This window comes from Vigna unguiculata, unplaced genomic scaffold, assembly GCF_004118075.2.
Source record: "Vigna unguiculata cultivar IT97K-499-35 unplaced genomic scaffold, ASM411807v1 contig_681, whole genome shotgun sequence".
Classification (NCBI taxonomy): domain Eukaryota; kingdom Viridiplantae; phylum Streptophyta; class Magnoliopsida; order Fabales; family Fabaceae; genus Vigna; species Vigna unguiculata.
This window is the reverse complement of record NW_021011407.1, coordinates 42,148-68,760: the sequence shown is the minus strand read 5'-3', so window position 1 is coordinate 68,760 and position 26,613 is coordinate 42,148. Positions and strand designations below refer to the sequence as shown.

General features: G+C 32.3%; 2 protein-coding genes and 1 long non-coding RNA gene across 10 annotated transcripts; 2 read left to right on the top strand and 1 right to left on the bottom strand.

Annotated features, from left to right (window-relative positions):
• Positions 1-3,339: 3,339 nt before the first annotated feature.
• Positions 3,340-15,220, top strand: LOC114172687. Of its 6 annotated transcripts, XM_028057018.1 has the most exons (13): positions 3,340-3,693; positions 5,460-5,512; positions 5,689-5,818; positions 6,564-6,806; positions 8,074-8,200; positions 10,219-10,357; positions 10,437-10,525; positions 11,212-11,543; positions 12,236-12,381; positions 13,111-13,279; positions 13,889-13,987; positions 14,259-14,341; positions 14,790-15,220. In XM_028057018.1, exons 4-13 carry the CDS (start codon positions 6,564-6,566, stop codon positions 14,914-14,916), a joined length of 1,554 nt encoding a protein of 517 aa, XP_027912819.1. In that variant the 5' UTR covers positions 3,340-3,693; positions 5,460-5,512; positions 5,689-5,818; the 3' UTR covers positions 14,917-15,220. The 6 variants fall into 6 exon arrangements, with proteins under 6 accessions (XP_027912819.1, XP_027912818.1, XP_027912820.1 ...); XM_028057017.1 differs by lacking the exon at positions 5,460-5,512 and having other exon boundaries at positions 5,711-5,818; XM_028057014.1 differs by lacking the exons at positions 3,340-3,693; positions 5,460-5,512 and adding an exon at positions 4,422-4,695 and having other exon boundaries at positions 5,711-5,818.
• On the top strand, positions 3,799-4,410 carry LOC114172694 (F-box protein At5g46170-like). The gene has a single exon (XM_028057032.1). The coding sequence runs from the start codon at positions 3,799-3,801 to the stop codon at positions 4,408-4,410; it is 612 nt and encodes a 203-aa protein (XP_027912833.1).
• A 7,589-nt stretch (positions 15,221-22,809) lies between the features above and the next one.
• On the bottom strand, positions 22,810-26,565 carry LOC114172690. 3 transcript variants are annotated; one of them, XR_003602223.1, is made up of 5 exons: positions 26,358-26,565; positions 25,978-26,079; positions 24,916-25,039; positions 23,764-23,853; positions 22,810-22,824 (listed from the first exon to the last, which is right to left on the bottom strand). It is a non-coding gene; the product is annotated as an uncharacterized LOC114172690 (long non-coding RNA). The 3 variants fall into 3 exon arrangements; XR_003602222.1 differs by having other exon boundaries at positions 26,273-26,450; XR_003602224.1 differs by having other exon boundaries at positions 24,957-25,039; positions 26,273-26,450.
• Positions 26,566-26,613: the final 48 nt, after the last annotated feature.

Here is a 26,613-nt window from a genome sequence, read left to right as displayed (position 1 = left end):
AATTAAATAAAGTAATTTATTCATCTGCTCATACTTATTTAGATACTATAAATATAATATAATCAGGATAATATATGAAGTAAATTAATTACGTTTATTATTATTTAACACATTTTTTATGAATGTCTTCTGAAGACATAATTTTACAATCTTAATTTGGAACGATATCTAAATAATGAATATTTCAGTTTGAATATTGCTAGAACACATGTGAGTTATTTGTGAAAGTCTTTAAAGGTATATTTTATCCGCGTAAAGACTATTTATATGTTTTTACAACCTCAATTCAAAATTGAGTGATAATATATATTTCTAGACAAATAAATTTTATCTAATGTAATTTTTATTAATATATAAGAAAAAATTTATCAAATTTTAGGAAAAGAAATTAATATATTTAAAATACTTTTAAATATTTTTTAATTTTTTTCAAATATTTTTTATTTTAACAACTTTATTTTGTTTGTAATTAAAGTTTATTTATGTTTATCCTGATATTTTATATTATTCACTGTATTTTAATTTAAAATTTATATAATTATAAATATTTGATATATATATATATATATATATATATATTTGATATTATACTTATTTTTCATAATTTTTATTTCTTTTAAAATTAATTAATTTATATTGAACTAATATAAAAAAATTATACATTTAGTAATTTTTTTTACTGAATTATTTTTAAGTACATGACAAATTTCATTATTTTCAAATCTTGCATGTAAATGTTTTTTTAATTATACGATGTGAGACATATTTTGCATTTCTCACTTTGCTTAAATATTATCATATAATATTATATAATATTTTATTATAAGTAAACATGATCCCTTAAAGATTTATTATATTTGATAAAAATTATTTAAAATTTAATTAATGTTATAAAATTATAAATACAAAATTTAAATTTTAAAATGTATAAAATACTTAACCACAAAATTATGAAATACAAAACTATAAAATTACAAAAATACAAAATTAAAAAGTCTACAAATCGATAATTTGATATTTTCATAACAATTTTACAATTTCATACTTTTGTGATTTTATAGTTTTGTAGTTTTTTAATTATCTATTTTTATAATTTTTGAATTTTTGAATTTTCTATTTTTATAAATTTTAACTTTATAATTTTATATTTCATAATTTAATAGTTACATACCTAATATTTTTATAATTTATATTTTGTATTTTATATTTTAATAATTTTAATTAAATTTAAAATTAATTTCCATTAAATATCATATATCTTTGAATAAAATTATTTTATTATGATCTCTCATAAATAAGATATAAATATTATATGATGATATTTAAGATAACCGTTTAAGATAATAGTTAACTCGCAAAGTTAACATAAACTTACAAATATTCAATTAAAAGTTATGAAATTTATGAAGAACTTGAAATATAATTAACCTAAATTATTTTTATGTCCAATTATTATTAATTACAGGAATAGAAAAGAAAAGAACATATATAATACATCACTACTAATATACTAAATATGCACGTGCTGTCTGTCAATAATTATCTTTTAACATTAATGATATTCTCTTCATAAAATGAATCCAATTCCAAATAATTATAAAATTGTTATTTTTTTAGTGTATGTAGTTAATAATGAATCTACATTATGGGTAACTTCCGATGCAATTCACACCTCTTCTCTATTTTTTAGTATTATCAAAATTTTCAGATTCAATCATTATATTTATTTAAATTGTGATATGGTAATTCATATTATATGTATATAAATAACATGATTATTCATTATATATTTAATAACTTTTATTTAAAGTATCTCCAATATGAAAGTACTTTTTAAGACATAAATTCACGGAATAACAACAATTACATCCCAAATGGTTGCTTGGTCCTTGAAAATATAATAGCAACAAGTTTTGTCAATCAAACTAATGTACTTAAGTAAAAAAATAATAATGAATAAGAGAACTTTACTAAAAAAACAACAACTATTCTTCAGTACACATATTAAAGCATTGCAGGTTCATCACAGCAGATAAATTTATTGCTATATATTTTAATGTTATAGATAGAGATATACAGATTAACACCACTTATTAGGTATACTATTGGTCATTTTTGTATATGTGTAACATCGTCTTAACTTAATTAAAAAATAAAACAATTAGTTATTTTAGTTAATAATATAATTTTTAAAGTACTGAAACCGGTGATGTCATTAATTCACTAAATTACCATTCATTTAATTAGCTAACATTAATTATTTTCTCTTACCCTCACGAGAGAGATTGTCTCGTCAGCTTATGATTTTTTTTTATTGATAAAAAGTTGTAAAGTAATTATAAAATATTTAGAAAACAAATGAATAATAATAATTTTCTGAAAAGAAAAAAAAATCCTTAAATTATCTGTACAGGGACACGGGTAGTAAATAATTTTTAGTGTCCGTCCACTGATCTTCATCTGTTGAATTGATATTGATAATCCAAACCAAAATAATTAATTTAATGTGAATCAATCTAATCAATTAATGATCAAACGAACAATAAAGAAATATTTATTAAAATATTTGAAAAGCACATGTTAGTTTTGCGAAACTTAAAAGAGAGTTCAGAAAGCATATGCCATGAATGCACACATGCCACATGGTGCGCGTGTGTTCTGGTTTAGTTAGTGATTTCTTGGATCCAAATCTAAATTATGAGAAGAATGCTAAGTGCACATGATTTATGATTCCTAATTGGGATACAAAATACATGCATTTTTTATGCTTTTGAACAAGTTTTAGGTCATAACTACACCCTACAGATAGACAAATCAATATAACAATGTCATATAGTTGTTTAACATCATATAAAATCTTCAAAGTAATGCACTGTGAGAAATTTTGCTTAAAAAATACCCAAAAATATTTATTTACTTAATTATTTTTTAATTGAGTTCGTAAAAAAAATCAATGTGACAATATTTTATATTTATTAAATTGAAAAGTAGTCTGATTCGAGATGGTAGAGAAGACATAGAATGAAATAGAACTCAAACTTTCAGTTACAGAGATTATTTACAATAACTGATAGCAAAGTTGGTCGAACTATTCAGTCAACCTATCAAATTAATTATCTGTGGGCTTGATTTAACTTAACATTATGATGTATTAATGTATTAGTTTATTAAAATTATATTTTGAAAATTTTCAGATTCCAACATATGAAAATTTGAATATGAATTTAGATAATTAAAAAATAAAGCAGAGAGAAGAGTGTGTTAATTGTGGATTTGAAAAATATAAAAGAAGATAGAAAGAGGTGTGTGAGTTAAATGGAGAAATAAATAATTTTGTGCAGTTGATGAAATTAGAGGGGAGAGAGTGGAGTTAGAGAAGGTGCTTAACAGAAGATAAGAAAAAGGAGAAGAGAGGAAGAATGATGAGATGACACACAATCACACCCTCTACCACTGATCCACCTTTTTCCTCGACGCTATCTCTCTTTTTTTCTCTCTCTCTCATATATGTAAAGACAAAACCAAAACCGTGGATGTGTCTCCACAACCCACCATTTGCAGTCTCATTTTGCATCGCTTCCAATCTCTCTCTCGCTCTCTTTCAATCTCTGCTTATCCCTGTTTAGGCTTCAGACGTTGGTAGATCTGACGCAAACGAACCCCTAAATTGAAAAACCCTTGCGATCGGATCAGGTAAATTCATTTTCCCAATTTCTCTGCTCTCTCTGTGCAATGTCCTCTCAGTTGAGATAGGATCAGGTAAATTCATTTCCCCAATTTCTCTGCTCTCTCTGTGCAATGTCCTCTCAGCGCGCAGATCTAGCGTGCCGGATCTTCCCGGAACCCGATGCATCCCAAATCGACCACTTCGACCGCCTCCCGGATTCCCTCCTCCTCCTCGTCTTCAACAAGATCGGCGACGTAAAAGCCCTAGGCCGCTGCTGCGTCGTTTCTCGCCGCTTCCACTCCCTCGTCCCCCAGGTCGAAAACGTCGTCGTCCGCGTCGACTGCGTCATCTCCGACGACGACTCTTCTTCCTCCTCCGCCGCCTCCGACAAGTCCCGCGGCCCTTTCTGGAACCTCCTCCGCCTCGTCTTCGGCGGAATCGTTAAGCCCATCCAAACCCTCGGCCAGTTTCTCGGCCCCAAACGCCCATCCTCTTCCTCCCCCACCCCATCCTCCTCCATTGCCGTCGGCACCGATGATGACTCAGACGCCGGCGTCACGCACCACTCCCCCACTCAGGTCCTCAAAAACTTCAACGAGATTCGCCTCCTCCGGATCGAGCTCCCCAGCGGTGAGCTTGGCATCGAAGACGGTGTCCTCCTTAAATGGTGTACTGTATGTCCCATCGGTCAATCGGCCAAAACCAATCCTCAGGTCCATCTGGTTGGAAAAACTCGTACATAAAACACCAGAGACGACCTGGTAAATAAATTGCGTAGGTCCATTCCGACGGCAAGAGCCGCCGCTCGCCCTCGCCAACTACTGCTGGTAGTGCGGTACCTGAGCCCTAAGCTGTCAGTCGCCACTTTAATAGGTCTCAAATTCAGTCCTTCGAAATCAAGTTCGTGCGTGAAGCACGAATCTTCAACTAGAAATTTGAGAAGCTCAAACCCGCTGCCGAGGAGGTCGAGCACGTGGTGGCGCTAATGCTTCCCCTGTGAAGGTCAAAGACGGTGTTGTGATTGTCCTGTGAGATTTTTATCGTCATTCATTATAAAATTGTAGACATTTGTTTATTTTGATACATTTTTGTGTTTGGGATTGGTATTGGTTTGGGTTCTGAGATTTTCAGTGATATGATATGGTTTTCCAGTGAAGTTGTAATTGCACCTTTATTGTGTGTTTATTGGTTTAGGTCTTTCCTATATATATATATGTGATTATGTGATGGATTTGTTTACAAATAAAACAGTCAAGAATTACAGAGTACATTGAAAAATTTTGGAGAAGGGTTTTGGGTGAAGATAAAGAGTGAGAGAGATCTAGAGATAGGGAGTGAAATGGGTCCATTGTTTGTATAAGTGATTTGTTTGGTGGTTATTTTGTGATTTGTGTAATGAGTAATTGTAGTATTGCAGACATTACTAGTAAAAAATGAAGACAACATTACACTAAAATAACTTCAACGAGAGCTTTGTTACCTTTTAATATTATTTCTTTTTTATGTTATTGAGTTTTTAAATGATTGAAGTTGTAATATGCTAGAGTTACTCATGCCTAATCAATTTGAAAGTCTTGGAGCCAAGCATCAGTAATTTGCATATAAATGTTGCCAAGAGAAAAGAATGTACTTTACTTTTGAGTGAAATGAAAAGAACAGTCTTTTGATAACATGATCTGTCTTAGTTGCCTACTTTGTGAAAGAGCTATGGTGTAAGCATTTTAATTATTGAGAAATTTTTTAGCACAATACGATGTGAGCCATATTATGAAACTCTAATTTCTGTGTGCAGATTTATGATTTACTAAAAGAGAATCACGTGGTTTGTCTTGTATGCAGCTTTAAGTATCCATGCTTATATGTCTTTTAGCTTTAAAGTTATTGTATTCTTTGTTATTTCTCTCTGATAATGCTTGAATGGTATGCTGCTAGCCTTTATGTCAACATATTCTGTTTTGTGGAAATAAAATTTGGAATGAAATGTTTCTCCTCCCTTTGTTTACCTTTATATCAAACAATAGCCCCATCTTACCTTGTGTCTAGGCCTAACCCCAAGTTTCAATCCGGGGATTATTCTGCAAGTGGTTCTTACTTCAATTAAGGATTGCGGCTTAAATTGATTTTTTTGGGTCTTCTCAGCCAAAACTAGAGGTAATTCATCCTTAGTCTTTCTTAAACTTATGGTTCTAAGCAAATATCAAAGAACACTTAGATTATGCACTTAGATTACACATGTTTATTGCATTTATTATTGATTTAAAGATTAAAATTTTTTTTACTTCAATAGATATTATTTAATGTAGTTCTAATTTTATATTTTTTGTTTGTTATTCATATTTGTTAAGAGATAGTTTTGGTTACGTGGAAATATTAGCATTAAATGGGACATCTTATTTAAATTTATGAGGGTTAAAATTAACAATTCTTTAAAGGAATTGAAAACCTAATGAAGTTAAATTTAGAATCATAGAAAGGTGTAAAGAAATAGGAAAGGAAGTCACCCGTAACATTAATGTAATTGAATATATAATATTTTTCACTTTTCATAATATGAATATGTACCAACTTTTACTTTTAACATTTTGTGTCATTAGGTTTTTTATTTTATAATTGAGATTGCGAGAAATCACTTAGTTGTTAAAAACTTCTGTTTTGACCTTTTGTTCATACTTGATACATTAGATAGTATCTGGATTTTAATAATATACTATAGCTAGGGTCACTTGGTTAAGTTTATGATATGAAGTTTGTCTTAATCAGTTTGACTGATTGTTAATTGATTCTGAGTGATTAATCATGTTTTGGACATCTTTGTAATTAAAAAAGAATTAAGGTAATTGTATATGTAGTTTCATGGTAGACACATGTTGAACTGTGACTATTGGCTTATTCATAGATGCTACCATCATCCACTGTTCTGTCTCTCGCCGGTGCTGGCACCGTATTGACGGTGATTTTTTCCGGCGAATTGGGTCATCTCAAAGCCAAGTGTTCTCCCAGACCCAGAAAGGTTTTCAGCCGTTGGTGCATAAAGGAGCTTTATTTACAGCAACACTCCATCAATGGTTTCAAGTCCAAGAAGCAAAACTCACTTTCAAGCTTCGCATTCGGTAAAAAAGCCGAAGACAACTTTTTCTCGGTAAAATATAATCTTGTTCCTTGCAATTTTCGTTTTTTTTTTTAAATTGTTGGTTAATTTAATATAGTTGCATAATATCATTTTAAAGTCCAGTTACAGTTTGGATAACATTTAGCACTTCATAAATCTTCTGGGTTGAGTTTGAATTTTGGGTTCCAAGGGAGAAAAGACTTAGATACAATACAAGTATCCTTTTGTTTATATTTGGAGTTTTACCTTATTAACATATATTGATTACCAACCTTTATTATGACAATTATTGATTTGAAACTCCAATTCTGGTTGGAAAACATTATAACTACCTAAGGAACAACAAAGTTTTGTCTTCCAGAAGGTGACGAATTGAAAATTTGAAAGCTTACTTTTATAAAATGTTGACTTAGGCATGTGTTCCGGTCTGGAATTAGGGACCGAACCAGAACTGGGAATCAACTCTGCCATCAAAGACCCCCCCTCTTTCACCCATCCCTCATATATATATAGGGTCTTTCAGTCTTCAAACGACTATCTTACTGCCAGATCTTTAGCTAACCAACCTACCCACTTCTCCACTATTCTCTTCTGAAATCTCGCATGGGGGGTGGTTATTCCTAAAATCCAGGGATATTTGTTTGTCACCTCGGCCACCTCGGCCCAAATGCTAGTCACCTCGGTGACCTCGGTCCAAATATTCGTTACATCGGCCACCTCGGCCCAAATGCTCGTCACCTCGACCACCTCGGCCCAAATGCTCGTCACCTCGGCCTGTGACTGAAATTCGTTGTTTTATGATAAATATTGATCGAGTCAGAATCCAAATGAGCATGTTGAGGTCGGCCATTCCCTGGACGGTACATCATGCAATTGCTTGCTTTTAAGTTTTCAATTATACAAATTTAATTCACCTATTTCACCCTGATTTTGGTGAAAAAAAAAGAGTATTAGTTTTCATGTCCTTTATCATCATGACAACAAGTGAACCTTGTCATCTTCGCCACATTTCTTTTTCCAATCCCCTTGTTATTCATCGCTATATATTCTAGTCTTGAAAACAGTGTACCTTATGAACTCACTTGGATGTTAACTGCTAATATTGAGAATATAGGTCAATTGTCTTTTATAGGACTCTTTCACATTTTATTTGTTTGTATGCTGCATGGATTTATAACATCAAATTTCAACTGCCTTTCTAAGGAAATATAGATACTTTTGTAAACTTTGTCATGTTAATTGCAGTTGATGATCATCATTAAGGGGACGTAAGTAACAAAACTTGTGTACTTTGCAGGATGTAAATGAAGACACAGATGACATGTATGAAGATTTAATTAATAATTATGGAAAAGTGGTATTTAGTAGAAAAGACAAAAAGCCTGCTAGCGCAGAGATTGATGATGATGCTGAAAGCCTGTCATGTAAGCTGAAAAGAAGTCTTGTCAAAGAATTTATTTCCACCTTGTTTACATTCATGTACAATCTGTCTTTCAACCTTTTGGATTATATCAGGTTTCTTTAAGAAGATTCATCTGTCAGACTATCTGAAGGATGATAAATTACATAAGAATCTTGTAAAGCAATTTAGGAATAACAATATTAAAAAGTAGGGAGTTCATTTCTATAGTTTTTAGGTAGGTATATTACTTAGAGATTTAAAAATATATATACAATTTTTGGAGGTTATGCAGCGGGAACTTGGTTATTGTGGTGTGCTTAAGTCACACATTGAGTAACATGGAATCTTTGGTGGAGTATTTAAGTGCTTTGTTCTTGCTCGCTTAATGGCTAACTTTTGAGGTTGAATTTCCAAGTGTTTTAGTACTTATGAATTGGTATCAAAGCTAGTTGTTGGTGTGTCATAAAGAACTATGGATGTTCGATTATGTATTGAAGTGAATGGTTCTCTCTCCTTAATAGCCTAGACTTTTAGGGTGTGTTCCCCAAGTACACAGATACACATGCAACTATGAAACATAAATTCTGGGAGAATAAAGTTGAAATAAATTAATGCAGAAGAAAATAAGAAATATTCTTGCTGCCATGGGGCTGTAAAAGGAAGTGAATACCCATAAATACCCTGATCTGCCTTCACCTTTGTTGGGTGATTGGAGCCTCATTTAAATAAATAACCTAAGCTCCAATGTTTTTACTGGACTCAGCTTGTTTGATATTTTGAGTTTGTTTAGTTTATCTATTTGTTGGTGAAATTTTTTTATTGATATCGTTGTTTAACTGATAAATGTAATCGTTTTCATGTGTGGTTGTAAACAAAATCATGGTACTTACCATGCCTCCATGGCCACTCTCCACCATATACCTGTTGTGCTTGAATTTGGCCAGGCTTTCAGTTCTGTGTCATTCTGACTTAATTGATGAGTAAGTAGATTCTGTATGTAAGAATATTACTACATATGTGTGAACACAGTTAATCTCCATGTTAATTGTTATAACATTAAACATATACAAATAAATTTTAGTGGTACAGTTATAATTTTATTAAGTACTTGAGTCAATCTTCTTTGTGTGTTTCGAAGTAGAAAATCCTCTGCTAACACCTAATTTGTACATATGTTTTCTCACATTAGTTTTTACTTTTCTGTTTAATGTTCTGTACCATGGAATCTTTCTGTAAGATCATGTTATTTTCCCCTGAATACTAATACAAGTGTGTTCATGATAGGACTAGGAAGGTATATGTTAGGAGGAAAGTTGTTAAAAAATAGGTGGTTATAGGTTGTTGTCTGGTAGTTTGGAGGGGGGAGAGACTTTCAATGGAAGTTTGTATATAGGGATAGGTAGCCTTGTCTTAGGAGGAAGGTTTTTGTAAAGGGGAGTGAACAGGATTATTGCTATCCTGTGTGAGGAGGGAACAATGTCCCTGGAAGCTTTGTACGTGTTACTTTGTTGGTTACAATCGAATAATCATAGGCTATTCAGTATCTTCGAGTGTGATATCTTTTTCTGTGTGCGAGTGCCGATAAACTGGTTTCACTTATCTAGAAACCTAACGGTTCAACTGTTGGAAAAACTAGTTCAGTTACTTTCTTCTTATACAAAACTATTTAAGAGAGGGAGAAATATAATGAGCCTCAAATACTGTCTAATTACTAAGTGTCATATTTGTAGTTGCTATGGAACTGGCTTCGGTTGCAAGCAAGGTTAAGGCAGCAGATATAAAGGTCTTGTTTGTGAAGCCACTTGTTTACTTTGTTGGTTACAATGGAATAATCATAGTCTATTCAGTCTCTTGGAGTGTGTAATTATTAATATCCTTTTGTGTGTGCGAGTGCTGATAAATTGGTTTCACTTCTCTCGAAACCTAATGGTTCAACTGTTTGAAAAACTAGTTCAGTTACTTTCTGCTTATACAAAACTATCAGAGGGAGAAATATAATGAGCCTCAATAGTGTCTAATTGCTAAGTGTCATATTTGTAGTTGCTATGGAATTGGCTTCGGTTGCAAGTGAGGTTAAGGCAGCAGATATAAAGGTCTTGTTTGTGAAGCCACTTGTTTACTGGACCCGATTTTTTATCATAGCTACAGCATTTTCCCATCCGCAGATTGATGCTATCGGGTAAGGGCTTTGTCACTGATATCTTTGTACTGAGAAGGCAATGTTTGAGGATTTCATTTTTGTTGATATTGCGTTTTAGGTCCAGGATGAGAGATCGAGCTGAGAAAAAATATGGAAAAATTCCAACAGGAGATACAAAGCCCAACTCATGGACCCTGTTGGACTTCGGTAAGTGATTTTAAATTATAATATAGCATAACCTGCTAATAGAAATCTTGTTTTCACTTAAGAACAAAGCTTTACATGCCAATGCCATCGTACTCCAACCTCCCTTCTAATAGGTACCATGTAGTGCTGCCACTCAAATTGATGCCATCTTACTAAAGAACGTGTTTCTTAAGTTTTATATCTTACATTTCTAGCCAGTTTCTTTTATGATGAAAAGAAGAAAACTTTTAGAAAGGGAGGAACTTCATTTTCTTGAAGGATAAAATATCCACCTGAAAATTAACGAAGAACAGAGCCTGCTGCAGAAAGCAAGAGTACATCAATACAGTAAAGCCCTTTAATTGTCTCCATTTACCCTAAGAAATCCCTTGAAGTTGGCCATTGCACTCCAACAAGATGTATAAAGCATACACATGCAAAGACAAAACTTGTTAAATACTTTGTACTCCAACATGATGCAACAACATAACTCAGAAGATTCTACCCTCTTTGATCCCACCAGAGCCGTTTTAGCCAATCAACAAAAAATTGTGTCCGAATCCAAAAAGCCTATATAACCGTTGTATTATACTTTGTGACAGCAAAAATTACGACATTTCAGGAAACCGTCGCTCAAGTAAATAACGACAGTTAAAAATGACGTAAATTACAAAAATAAACGTCGGTATTTACATGTTTTTTTGTAGTGAACATGCTGTTGGCTCAACCCATTTTCTTCTCTCCCAACTTTCCCACTCTCATCAAGAAGACAAATTTGAGAGCTTCACTTCAGCCCCACAACAATTTTCCTCCTCTCAGAGTTTCACAAATGCCAAAACCACTTGGTGTGAGAGCAAGACCCAAAACCCTGTTGGCTCCGCTTCAGAAAAAGAGTGGTGTCCAAATCTGCCATAGCTTCAAGAAAGAGAGCGAAGTTGGTGGGAATGACGAAAGAGACTGGACAACCTCCTTTTTGCTCTTTCTCCTGTGGGCAGCACTCATCTACTATGTCTTCTTTCTCACCCCAAACCAGACCCCGGTATGTTCTTCACTCTTTTTTCCATTTTGGAATACGCTAATCGTAATATATGTTGTATTTTCGAACCAAGATTGGATATTCGTATGTGTATTACTTGTGATTTGTTTATATCAGTTCATTTGAGAATGAAAAATAATTGTAGAAGAAATATAATCTCCACCACAACAACAAAACCTTCTAATATTATTTGAGAATCAAAATTATAGTTATTATCCACAAAAGGATTTTTGCTAGAATCGTTGGCAAAACTAGTTGAGCTGAGGGAAACTAGTGGCAGGTCTAAAGAGATTCAACAATGTTAGAGTCCCTCATGGACTAAAATAGGAAATCAATATACTGTGTAGGATCTTTAAGGATTCAATATACTCTTTGGTCCTCTTATAAGAGCAAAGAAGTAGTCGGTGGCGAACCCAGAGTCATTATAAGGTACATAGTTGCACCTCCACATTTTTGTGAAATTACAATTACTGTATTAAACTTTTATTCTTTTACAGCCTTAAATTTATGTATTGACCCTGCAGTTGAGTGAGAGACTCATATATTGATGTAAGAGTATGTGATTATACTCAATGCCCCCCACTTGTCCAGGGTCTTGGATTCATCACAGAAAGTAGCCTTTGCAGTTTTATCTTCCTATGCTTTTATTTTTCCTTTTCTTTTGACTTAACCTGTGAGGTTTTACTTTCTTTCAGTCAAGGGATTTATATTTCCTGAAAAAGCTCCTGAATCTGAAAGGGGATGATGGTTTCAGAATGAATGAAGTGTTAGTATCATTGTGGTATATAATGGGCTTGTGGCCATTGGTATATAACATGCTCTTGCTTCCTACAGGAAGAAGGTACTTTCCTTTGATATATATATATATATATATATATTTGTCCAACATAAGTAATATGTTTCTTTCATCAGATTTCAAGCCACTCATAAACCTCTATCTTTTAGTTGTGTTATGAAAATTTATAGTTCTACGAATTGAGCATGACTAGAAAAACATAGAGAAAAGAGGGAACCTTATGGAAGAAACTTTTCATTTAACCTTTTAAGCTTATATAAATTCTTAATATCTTTCACTAGAACTGGTAAAAGAAAAGTAAAAGGAGAAAACAACAAATCTAATTATATGATTAATATCAGTAAGCACCACGTTGTACCAAATCATTCATGTATCATACTATTCAGTGTCATTTGACTTAGAACATTAATTTTAAGCCTAATTCAATCTTACAAAATGAGTTTGTATGGTAGAGTTCGCATCCATATATATATATATATATATATATATATATATATATAAATATGTATATTTATAATTTGATCATATTTTTAGTCCATGCGAGATTTCTAACCATTTCAGATTCAATAGATGATACAAATTGCTGCCTAGTTGAATCGTACAACAAAAATTGTGAACCATAAACATTGAATTAATTTGCAAATACATAGTTTATTAAGCCTTGCCGCCCTCCCTTGTGCCAGCATAAATACAATAATTTGTGTTTTCTTATGTATATGTCCTATTTGACAATACCTGAAGCTGGTTTCATATCTTCCTTTTGTTGTTCTACAGCTCAAAAAACAGTATTCCTGTATGGCCCTTCCTGATACTTTCATGTTTTGGAGGTGCATATGTACTTCTTCCTTATTTTGTACTTTGGAAACCGCCAGCACCTCCTGTTGAAGAAACTCAGCTTAAAACATGGCCCTTGAATTTTCTGGAATCAAAAGTAACTGCATTGGTAATGCTCATCTCAACCTGATTCCATGGTTAGGTGATTTTGCATGATCATAAGAAAAAACAGCCCATTTGCAATCTCATGTTTATCATTGGCGAAACACTTAAAATGCAGTGTAGATTTGAGTTATAAAATGATTAAAAAAAGCCATTGCAGAGGTTGCCCCTTAGTGTTTTATATAAAAACATCATAGTTGTATGTCATTAGAAAACACACACACAACCTGCTGCATACATTGGTGCAGTGAAAGAAAAATATTTGGAAGGTTTTCATATTCAACTGCTTTTAGTCTTATTGTTTGATGGAATCAATCTATTTTTAACGTTTTGGATTCCTCTTCCTATTCTTTTCATTCTTAAACTTACCTGATCAATAAAAGCAGAATATGATCATGATGAAATTGAACAACCATGATGATTTGGAATAGTTTTCAAAAGGCTCTCTATTAGTCCTCATTGAAAAACTTTCTTCCTAGACATGCTTGTCAGCATGCCCCTTTTATGGAAGATCCATGGGAATAGCCCTATGGACAAATGTATAGCATAATCTCAGTAGTCTCTTCTTTTTAATTTATTTTATTGAAGGATGTAACTTATCGTACTTGCACATCAGATATCACTTGTTGCAGGGGTAGCCATCATAATTTATGCTGGTTTAGCTGGACAAGATGTGTGGAAAGAATTTTACCAGTACTTTAGGGAAAGCAAATTTGTAAGTTCATACCCACCATTTCAACAAGTTGGCATGACTATTCATTGTATTCATTATATAAGCATTAGCAGTGTCATAGACTTTTTCAATCTTGTTATCGTGATCTTTGCTAAATGAAATGCTAATGTAAATTCAACAATTGCTGGTCTACTAGGCCAAGTTCATGACTACATTAGAATGCAGTTCTTAGACTTCATGTTCATGATTTACACTGTTCATTTTTCATAAAATTGGAAATGTTAGGTGCTAAGGTTGAGTTTTCATATTGCAGATTCATATTACCTCCATTGATTTTATTGTACTTTCCACATTTGCACCATTCTGGGTATACAACGACATGACTGCACGAAAATGGTAAATTACTTGCCATATAAGTTCTTAGTTTAATTTTTACATTCAGTTCCTAGTCCTAGTTATATACTTCATCCGTTCCACTGCGGTTTTAGTTATTTAAAAAAAATTCCAAATTGACTGATGCTCTCACGTTCCAATGAAGTATTAATTCTTTCTCTTCCTAGTTTATCCTCAAATTAATCACTCTTTTTTTCTCATTCAGAGCAATTTATTTATTAAAAAAGTGAGACTATTTTAGCAAAATTATTTCAAAAAGTGATATACTTATTATTCTTAATCTGTGTGAGAAGTGTCAACCTAGTTGAGATTAGAGTCGAGACAATGATGTTTTGGTTACCTATTTTGATTAAAAAAAACCTGTGTGTGAAAACCTTAAACTGCAGTTATTGTGGAACGGAGGGAATAAAAGACAATGTAGCACATATTTTAACGCTAGTCTAATTTGCAGGTTTGACAAAGGTTCTTGGCTTCTTCCCATATCATTGATACCATATTTAGGGCCTGGTTTGTACCTTCTCCTACGGCCATCATTATCAGCAGTGTCCATTTCGCAAACTCCTGTTGAACCAGAGTGAAATTACATGTAATACAAGTGCACACTTTCTATGCAACAAAAATGGATCTGGTTTCAAGTTTGGTTCAAGAAAGTAATTTCATTCTACGCAGTTCACAACAAACTGACATTAGCTACATTTTTATTATTAGATGGGATCCAGTTTCAAAGAAAAAACATTATTGTTTCTGTGACATCACTTAGCCAATCATAATTTTTTTGCTCAGGTAACTCAAGGAAAAAATCCATCTCTCAGCACTTTGTTGCTAACTGTGGTGTCAATGAAGTTAGTATAACAATAATATCCATAGTTATACTTTCCTGCATATGACATACTCAATTAATTATCTTTTAAATCAATTACTATCTTATAATTGATTATTGTCTTATATATTTAAATAATTAGTAATTATGTTACAAACCAAAGAATATAGTGATAAAAAAGAACAGAGAAAGTGAGGGCACTGTGATTTGTATGTTATTTGCAATGAAAAGGAAACTACAATAGGAGGAAACCTCCGATTGCCCAGAGCATAGCTCCGATAACAGAGAATCACATAATGCCTTGCCCTTTTTGCCTCATCAGACTAAGTAACAGAAACTACTCTCTCACCTCTAGCGACCTCTCCACTTACTCATGCCACCTCAGCATCCCCATTTCCCTTCTTTCTTTTGCGCACATAAACCTTCCATATCTTAGGTGTCATATGCCCCTCATGGACCAATGGCTCTTTTAGCCCATAAACTTGTTGGGTTTCCAACAACGTCACTCCCTTCAACAACAGGCTTGTCCTCAATTGGAAAGGAAAAGAGAGGCAAAGAAGAGTTACTCACCTAACCACTACTATAATCACTCATGGAAGGAAAAGGATAAAAAGAAACATGATAAGTCCCTTTCTAAGTTTCACCAAGAACCACCAAGTAAAAGTAAGTCACCAAGTGGTCATACTCTCCATTCCACTTCTCAAAGATTAAGTTCCATTAAATGTTTTAAATGTTTAGGTATGGGCATATTGCTTTGACTTGCCCAACTAAAAGGACTATGATCTTAAAGAAGAGTGATGATGTTGATAGTGAGCACCCATCTCCCCATTCTCCTTCAAGAGAAGAATCTTCTTCCTCTAGTAAAACTAAAACTTGTGAGGGAGTCTCTATGTTAGTGAGGCACATGATAGACCAAGTTCAAAGTGAGGTAAGCCAACTCAAAGATAAGACATTTTTCAAACAAGATGCATCATTAATAAGTGGATTTGCTCTTTAATTATTGATGGAAGAAGTAGTACCAATGTGGTTAGCACAAGGTTGGTGGAAAAACTTAGCTTAGAAATCATTCCTCATGCTAAGCCTTGCAAGCTTACTTGGATAAGTAAGGAGGGAGAAATAAATGTCAATAAACGAGTCCTAATTAACTTTTCAATAGGAAGCTACAAAGATGAGGTCCTATGTGATGTTCTCATGGAAGTCACACATATCTTACGAGGTAGGCCATGACAATTTGATGAACAACTTTACATGATGGCCATACCAACAAATACATTTTTTTCATACATGGGAAAAAGATCACTTTACTACCTCTATGATTTCTAGTAGTTAATAAGGATGAAAATATAATAAAAGAAGAAAAAGAAGAAAAAGAAAAAGGGCAAGTCTTTACCAAGGTGTTAGTTGCCTACAAAAAGAGTTTTCCAAAGCAAGATGTGCACCACCATTCTTCCTCTTCTTCCCAAACCAAGAAAGAAGAACAAAGGCACAAGCAAGAGAGGAAGAGTGGCTTATAAAAGTAACATGGCCTCTCCAAGGCTAGGGTTGGAACCCTTAGAAAAGATGGAGAAAGATCTCAAGAGAAATTACTTCCTCAACTCAAGTCAAGCTCCATCAACAAGGGTTTCAAGAATTTGAGGTCAAATTCTCTCAAAGAAGGGGAGGATGATGTAGGCTTGACCCTTACCAAGGATAGTGGCCCAAGACATATGGTTTGGAGAACCCATATGTTTAGATAGGGAGTTACCTAATCCCTTCCATTGTCTTAGCTTTCATTATGTTTGAATTTTCCTAAGTTGACTTTGGTTGACTTGACTTTGATGGACTTGTTGACTATTGACTTGAGTTGACCTTAGTTGACATGGTAATCCTTATTTATTTGTTTTGTAGGTTTGCTTATGGTAATTAGGAGAGAATGAACACTAATGGGAGTGGATTAAGACATGTCTACATGGAAAGCATAAAGCATAAAACATGTGTGATGTGGATGAGAGAGGAAAACATAAAGCATAACACATAAAGCAACATGAGCATATGGTCCTCCTTGTACCTTGGACGAAATTCACACAAAGAGACCACCTAGTCTACTCCATTTTTGTCATCTTATGTATTAGGTTTAACCTAGTTTCTAGAGGCTAGAGTTTTGTAATTGTTTAGCTACCCTTTTGCACTTTTGGTTTTTGTTTAGAGGCCCCTATAACTTTCTATTTAAGGGGTGCTCTTTGACATGTACGATGGTTGATCAATTTGAGTATTTTCTATATTGTTTCAACCACATTTTCGTGAGCTTTTCCTCCAAGGAGTGGAGGTTCTCCTTTGCCTTGTCTTAAGTAATCAAGTGACGACACAACATCACTTATCTCCAAGGGTTGGTTAGCCTTATGGCCCCACTATGAGTGGCATGCTCCCTTGCTCCATTACCATCTTCTTATGCTTCCATATTCTTCTTGTTTTCCTTCATTTTAATTTGGCAATTGTGTTTGTGTTGTTATCTTGTTTCATTTTCTTGTTCAAATCATTGCTCTCCTTCTATTGAACACCAAGAGTCTTTGTTCTTGAGATAATTTTATCAATGGCATACTCACACCACCATTATGATTATTTTGTCTAACTTCTATTAATTGATTAATGTAAATTAGATTATAATTGATTAAAATTATGATATTCATACAATATTACAGTAATATTAGTGTTATTGGATTATTGTTATGTTCCATCAAATACCCTGATTTTATCAATATGGAATCTGTCACGATTTGGAAGATATTATCCCATGAAACTGATTGATTATGTGATGTTTTGAATGTTCCGAGCTTCATCACAACATTTTAGAATATGCAACTTCAATCATGTGCACTATTAATGACATGAATCTTATGTTTTTGAAAGAACCTCAAGGTGTAGTTGGATAGAGTATTCTAATAAAGCAATTCATTTTTTTTGGAGAATTTAAATTTTTTTGTAATGAAATGCTTTGTTTGAAAAGAGAAATTAAAAAATATTTAAAATATAAATATTTTTTAAAGTATTTCAATTAGTTAAATTATTAGAAATTTAAATACCCTTAAAATAAGTAGAATTTGAAAAAAAAATTTCTTTCACGACCTTACACTCTGAACTAATACTTAAGTTGACTAATACGTTTTAACTTTAATTTAAAATTTTTATACATTAAAATAAAGACTTAATTATGTTTTAAGTCTCTCTTTGGGAACTTTTAATTGGCGTCCCCAATAAATTGTTATGGTCTCTCCTTCAAATTTAAAACTTTTCAATTGAATCCCTACTCTTAAGTGTGTCTGTTAACTTTATGATGTGACAGTTATCTTGCACTCTCATTTTCCATAAATGTTACAAATATTATTTGTTACAAAAGACGGTTATGACTTGATCTTTTCCTATATTGATTGCATTTAAAGAAAATAATTTTTAAATTTACAAAAAAGTTGCAAAAAAAAATTATAAAATATAAAACATGTAACTCGAAAATTATAAAAAAAAATTAAAAATATAAAATTACAAAAATTAACAAATTATAAAAATATATAATTCCATAATTACAAAATTACAAAATATATAAATATATATTTTATTTATAATTTATAATTTTATAATTTTATAATTTTATAATTTTATAATTTTATAATTTTATAATTTATAATTTTATAATTTTATAATTTTATAATTTTATAATTTCATAATTTTATAATTTTATAATTTCATAATTTCATAATTTTATAATTTTATAAAACCATTTTATCGTTATCCTTTTATTTATATGGTTTACTGCACTCTTGTTTTAAAATAATTTAATAGCGTTTTTTATTTTTATTTTTATTGTATTTTCTCATCAAATCTATTGTTAAGTAAATTGTATTTCTCTTGGAGAAAGTAAATATTAGACTACCTGCTAATTCTGTAATCAAATTTGAATTATCTTCTTTTGATTTAGTAATATAGATTTTTTTTTTAAATTAAGTCCATTAACGTTACGAACACTACAAGAAAAAATATTTTTAACGGAGGTTTATTTTTACATTACTCAGGGTTAAAACCTCTACTTCTTTACCTGGAGTTTCGATTTCTCCCGCTAAATCATCCCTGGAGAATGTATTAACCAGGGTTTTTACGAATCCCAGGAAGCACCAATCAATAACGGAGGTTTTTTATCCTCTTGTATTTAACATAAGTTTTAAAACCTCAGTTAAGTTTTGTGGGTTTAAAATCCCGATTAATTACCATGAATTTTGAAACCTCCGTAAAATATCGTGGATTTTGAAACCTCCATAAAATACTATGGGTTTTAGAACCTCCATAAAATAACATAGGTTTCAGAACCCCCATAAAATATCATGTGTTTCAAAACCCCCTAAAATACCCTAGGCTTCAAAACCTCCATAAAATATTATAGGTTTCAAAACCTCTGTAAAGTACCATAGATTTTTAAATTATTATTATTATATTATTTTACTCATTTATCATTTATGTATTCATATATATTTTTTCAATCACAATTATTTACATTTATTCTATTTTTTTAATCTATATTTAATGAAATTATACATAAATAGATATAAACTCATCAAATTGACATTATTTATAGATGACTAAATGTATATCAAAGTATAACAAATATACGAATTCAAATTCAAATTCAAGTACAATATTAGTCAGCAAAAACTATCATGAAGTACTGCAATGGTTCTCAAAACATAAAATGATTCATTAACTTCCACATTATATTATATTCTTCAACTATCACATGATTTTCCTCATGTACAGAACTTGTTGTATTAGTTGGCACACTCTCTTGATCAGAAACCTACAATATAAATGTGAATCATAATTATAAATGTAAACTCTGAAAAATAAAAGAAGTTATCTAGTCTTAAACATTACTGGTGTAGGATTGAACATAGTCAACTCAGGAGGCAATTGACTTTGATAATTTTGAGAAAAGAAGTTCAGGAATTACAGTATGCCTTGGATCCATCTTACAATGTAATGAAAAGAAAGATTAATCATAATCCAGGATTCAAGTTGAGTGGATGAGAATGAAAAAAATTTAATTATAATTTATCGACAAAAATTTTCCAATAAATTTCACGAAAATTATATCAGATAGCTACAACACCATAATAGTACTTCATGTAGCATATGCATGATTTCTAATGTAATTTGAAATATATTATTGAACATCTTTAAATGCAATTCGATAAGGATTTAGATTCTGTAGAAGTTAGTAGCTCTATAATTCCATTATTTAGCATCAATACAGTGATTTCTGTTAACACAAAAATAAAGACCATAATATAGTGATGTTAGATCTGGAAACAAGCTAAAGATATCTAATGGAAAAACAAATGAAAAAAATGTCACCTGTGCAAGACCTAGAGCATGATATCCAGCACCTAGTGCACCATAGGCACCGCCAACCAAACCATAACCGACATGTTGTGGATAACTTGCAAGCAATCCTGGTCCTAACTTCTGTGTGTTTGACCCTCCAGACTTTTGATCAGACCGTGGCTTTGCCAAAGAGCACTCTAAAACTTTACCTGAAACATAGAATAAAGCTAATGAATATTGACAAACATTCACAAAAACAATCACACAAGGTTGGACAATGTGCTACCTTCTAATTCATATCTTTCAGTGCTTTCATAGCATTGGACCTCTCTGCAAAATGTACAAAGCCAATTCTGTTTTTTCTTGTCCAGATTTTTTATCATATTGCTATAAAAAATTAGTCAAGTCAATTTACTTTGCTTGTACTGCGATGAATATATTAAAAAAAATTGAAAGAACAAAACATCTTTAAGTGCATCAACACACTAATCCACCACAGCTTGAGTCAAGCCGGGTTGCAAAATTTTTTACTCACCAAAAAGTGAGTCAGGTTGAGCTAACTCGTATTTAACTCAACCCGAAGTGAGTAAACCCATGTGAGTCAGATTGGCTCAATTTGACACCCCTAGATACAATGTAGGTCCCTTCAAGACTCTAGTTAGCTAATGCATTCACAAAAGGACTTCTCTAGAACAATTTAGGGATCTCACGTTGAAGGGTAGTGTTGTTATACCAACTAATAGAATTTAATATTAGTCCCTTCAAATTCTTAGGCTCTTGAGCGGCGTAAAGTCTTTTGTCTCCATAACACATCAACCTAGGAAGCTACATGACTCTAACCATGACATCACAGCCAAAAACCATCTCCCTGCCCACACCTCAAATTTTTTAGCTATAGAATCCATTTTTGCAGTATTTTCATGATTCACTTTTTCACAGTCGTGTAGAATACATGTATTTTTATTCAAAAACATGAATTGCATCCTCAACTTCTTTACAACAAAAAACAAGTATGACCTCTGCTTTCATCTCTCATCTATCCTAGCTCAGCAGTATCATTTCCAGCTAAGCCAAGTATTTTCTAATAGACCACTGCTCTCCAATATAAGGATCTCTGTTCACTCAGCTCTTTGCTCGAAAGCCTTCATACTTTTTTCAACTTCTTTTGACTCTCCTCACACGTAACTTATGTGTTCCATTCTTATGTATTAATTCCGTCTTTTATTTATCACTTCATTCCAGTGTTCTCATGCCAGTTAATATGAATGTGCCTATAGTTGTGAATAGTTTTTGGCATTTATATATCTATAATATAAAATCTTTGATATGAAAGTCACCCAACTACAACATTTTTGTGGTCAGCCACTCCTCATTGTGATTGATAACTATGAAGCTAAAGAAACTAATAGATGATGATGTAAATTTAATGACTTAATGGGTAGACAGTCTGAAATGTGTACCTGAAAAAGAATGAGCACCCTTAAATCACTTTTTCTCAACTCCTCAAGCATTGAATCAAGAAGTTGCAACTTGCCACTTGCTTTTAAATCAAAATCAAGATACTGAGACGGTTCGAGACCCTTGTTAGGGATGACTACAACACTGTCGAGAGATACCACAATAAAAATAAACTATTAAGAAAATACACAAACACTTGACAGCTCTGGAGTTAATAAAAAGGAACACCAAATCAAATATAAAAAAAGTACACGTTAGTATATCAAATTCATTTTAATTATGAATCAGAAACACCAAATCAGAATTAGCATCAATTCATATGCAGCATAGGTTGAAATGAATTCAATATAAAACAAAATCAATTTTTATTAATAATACTGAATTGATTATATTGATGTCATACTCATTGTAATTATATCGCTCAGTAGTAAGAACTTGTTAACAGTTTAGCACTAAACATCTAATAATAATAAATACATTATTTCATGCAACTTTATATTGTTTTTGATGTTATGATATGCATGCAATTTATTTAGAAAGTAAAACCTAACCTTCCGAGTTAATATAAGAACATCACGAACGACCTCAATGCTATCAACCTTTGATGAGGAGCGCAGAATAGAAGCATTTGACAGTAAAATAGAACAATATTGTTCAAGCTGCATATTAGATATTTGTACAGGAACCCAATACTCAACAAACCTAACGGAGTCAGACTTGCCTCTGTATGGATTATGACTTGACAACCTCTCCTTCAGTTGAGTGACACTATTAATGGAATTAGTTATTAAACCAGCTTCTTTTTCATTATTAATTTGAGAGCCCTGCAGCATGCTTGCAGCAATAGAATCCCATCTTCAAGCTGATGAAAAATTACCAAGAGATCAAAGATGTACCCATAGATAAGCGTAAAATATAACTATATGTGTGTTTGTGAGAGCATGTGTGCAAACCTGTGAATAAGTAACCAAACATTGATAATAAATAGAACTAGGTAACTGGTTATTCAAACTTTGAATAAGAAAAAATTTGGTCAAATGTGAACTCATTAACTATAATTATTGTATACAGACCAGCAACATTGTTACAGTCAAGTAGTATGCTTAATTTGAAGTAAATGCAAATTAAATGTTTCTTATAACAAAGACATAATCAGATTTTTTTTCCACAGCAAAAAATGCTAAAACTTTAGAATCTAAAAGTGATAGAGCACCAATAGGTGAACCAGCACGCAGAACATGAAATCAAAAACAATGTAGCAAAGCAATGCACTTGCTGTCCGACAGACATCCTACACAGAGTATTATTCTCGGCAAACAAACTGCAAATAGCAATCCCCTTTGCCTAATTACACACTCTACAACTTCTAAATAACTGCCATCAGTTATTCTCTACGAATAACTGTCATCACAGTAGTATCTAATTCTAATAAAGAACTGCTGACGCAATGCGAGTTATTTTCTAGCACATATTCTACCCAGAACTGCCAACATGACTGATATTATTATACTAGCATCTAACAGTACATGACTGCTCATACCAGTTATTATCAGTTCCTATTAAAAGGTGGTTGTTGTCCTCAATCACTGTCACCTTTAGAAACACCATTTTATCCTCTATTTCTTTCCCAATAAGCAAACCTTAACTTCCTTCTCTCCAGCAATACAAAATACTTTTCACTAAAAATAAATGGAAATCTGAAATTCATAATATAACATATTTCCTTCAAGGGTTTATCCTATTGTACCGATAAACCCTTTCCAACATTATGTGTATGAGTAACATTAGGATTGACTTTCACCTTTTCCAACAAAGTTGCTTTCTTAGGCTTCTCTTCTCTTCGAGCCTCTCTCTCTTTTTCTCTTTCCTTGCAGTTGTCATTATTTTCTCCCTGTAAAACAACAACCACTTTATACTATGATAAACTGCTGTGAACATTTAATTGCGACATCAGCTTAAAAAATAGAATTATAGATAAAAGATACAACACAAAATGTATGACCTCACCTTAAACATAAAATCATATTCAAAATAATGCATAGATACATACATGTGTATAAATTAAAGATAGGAAGAATACCTATGAAGTCACACATTCAAAATTAACTCCAATTTAAGTTGTGGAAAAAGGAATTTATACTAAAATTTTCTAAGTAGAGTTTTTCAAGCACTTAAGGAATTTACTGTGGCTCATGGACAAGCTCAAAAGGTATTTTTTGTAAATACAATGCAATAATTGTGTCTCATTTGTTTTTAATGATGATGCCAATGATTTTTTTGTATGGGGATACTAACAGACTGCAAAAAAATTTCCTAAGCATTATAAGGGTCAACTAGATGTTAAAAATTCTAATATTAATATTGGTGGTGTACTGGACTTGGCATCTAAGCAAACCAAATGATTTGTTAAGGAGAGAAATAACAAATGCTAAAACTATGAAGCCAGACATCCCTTCGACGAAAAGGAGAAAATGTGTCTTTGAATCTGTTGGTTTACATAAATGCTCTACAATCGAGAAGCAACATAAGATACCATCAAAACAATTTGGAAAAACAATAGAGAGCAACCTGCTTTCGTCAAGTGATTTTGTGTGCTCTAAGGGTTCTCGTAACTATCTTTTAATAGCTAGTAACTTTATTCTCGTAAGTTACTCAACAATTATAAAACTTAACACCATGGTACAATACACACTATAAAGCTGTATACATGATCATACATTAAAATATCCCTACTTACCTTTAATATTTATGATAAAAAATAAATATTAAAAATATAGATTTTACTAATAAACTGACAAAGACAAAAATTATTACTTTTCTTCCAAAATATTTTCTTTAACTATTAATTTAATTATTTCTTAAAGAGTGTAGATAAAAGTCAACTAAAAGTCCAAGTTTCTATCTATCTAGTTCCAGGCTATAAAAGAAATGCATAGCATTGAAGACTTTCAACCTGGACTACAGCAGAAACACCTGAAAAATGAAATATTCAACCTTCACGTTTATAGGCCTTAGATTGGATACAGAACATCTTTTAAGAAATCCTTGCCCTCCCACTCTAGCATTTCAAAATTGAACTGCAAAACAATTCCTAACAATTGGTACGTGATTGAAAACTACGGTTAAAATAAAATATAAAAAAACTGGTAGCATACTGACAATGTACATTACACCATAGTAATATTAAAACACATTAACAAAATTATTAAAAATAATGTATTATTACTTTTTATAGATTCACGAGCACTCGAAAGAAACATTATGAAAATATTGCCGAAAAGAAAAGTCAACTACCTACATCAAGGCAAAAATCATATAAAAAAAAGAAGTGATGCTTTAGCTCTAAAATTGATAACAAAACTTATCACTATTAATTCTAAACTGTTTGTGGTAACAGATATAAATTAATTTTAAACACTTTATTAGTGCCGCTCATTTCTCCTTATTGCACCATATTCCAGCAGTTATATTTATCTTTTTAATTTCATATTAGTTTATCAATTTATGAATGAAAACTGACTAAAATAACAATAAACTAGTTACTTTTGTATTATCAAAGGAACTATATGATTGGTATTCGTGAATCCAACTGGCAACGTTAAGCAAATCAGCACAACATAAAAACAGAGTTATTAACCAAATTCACATCAACTTAAATTGAGACATAGTAAATTTATGCTCAAACTATGCAAGTGTATTTAATTAATTCATACTTGGTTTCAAATGGCGTTTACTTGCTATATTAAAATGCTATGCACAGGTCCAAGAATTTCATTCAAACTAGTTGTGACACAAACATGGCAACAACAACAGTTACCCTTACTGGACTATGACAACATCAAATCACATGGCCGCAAAAATTTTAAGCTGTGACAGTAAAAATTATGTGACAGCAGCAGTAACCAATTCAGGTCATATTCACATCAGGAATTTAACTCAACAACAATTCCCAATTCAATTCCCAACATTAGTATAAAATTAATATTAAGCTCACTAGTAAGGTTACAAACTCTACCTTATGAGGAGGTTGCAGACCGAACAATGATAAGCACCATTGCACCTTTTGCAAAACATGAACTTACTTGCAAAACACTTTCTTTCTCTCCAGCAAAATACTCTGCATCAAACAATAAATTAAAATTGTTTCAATAAATTTTCCTAATTATACAATAAAACTATCAAAATTATAGAAAATTGAAATTTAAAAAACTTGAATTCATATTCTTTTGGACAGACTAAATGAGTGTTTGATTTAGTGTCTCTTAAATGTTTAAATCGCAACAGAGTAGGATAAAGAGATAAAAACCCACCGAAAAGAGCAAGTTCAACACACCACACAAATCAATTGAGCTTTGTATCGGTTAAAGATTTTGAAACCCTAGTTATTGGGCTCACCGTCTTCGTCGTGTTCATCACTAGCGTCAGCTCCACCTTCATCTCCGTTCTCATGCTCGGCATCGTGGTCGATTGCCTCCATAGTGCTTTCCTTGTGCCTGAGGAACTATTCCTCGACGAGCCAGACGCCTCTCAGACCATCTGATTCCTCTCCTTCCTCCGCAGCCTCGCCATTCTCGCTGCTGCCATTCTAGCTGGGCGAGGATCCTTGGATGTGACGCTCTCTGTTCGCTCACCTCTCCGTTCGCTCTCCGTT

Excerpts from the sequence above, each read along its gene's own strand:
- LOC114172694 (XM_028057032.1), top strand. The coding sequence starts at position 3,799 with ATGTCCTCTCAGCGCGCAGATCTAGCGTGCCGGATCTTCCCGGAACCC.
- LOC114172687 (XM_028057017.1), top strand. The coding sequence starts at position 6,564 with ATGCTACCATCATCCACTGTTCTGTCTCTCGCCGGTGCTGGCACCGTA. Across the intron at positions 13,280-13,888 it reads AATCAAAAGTAACTGCATTG|ATATCACTTGTTGCAGGGGT; the intron begins GTAATGCTCATC and ends CTTGCACATCAG. Across the intron at positions 14,342-14,789 it reads GACATGACTGCACGAAAATG|GTTTGACAAAGGTTCTTGGC; the intron begins GTAAATTACTTG and ends TCTAATTTGCAG.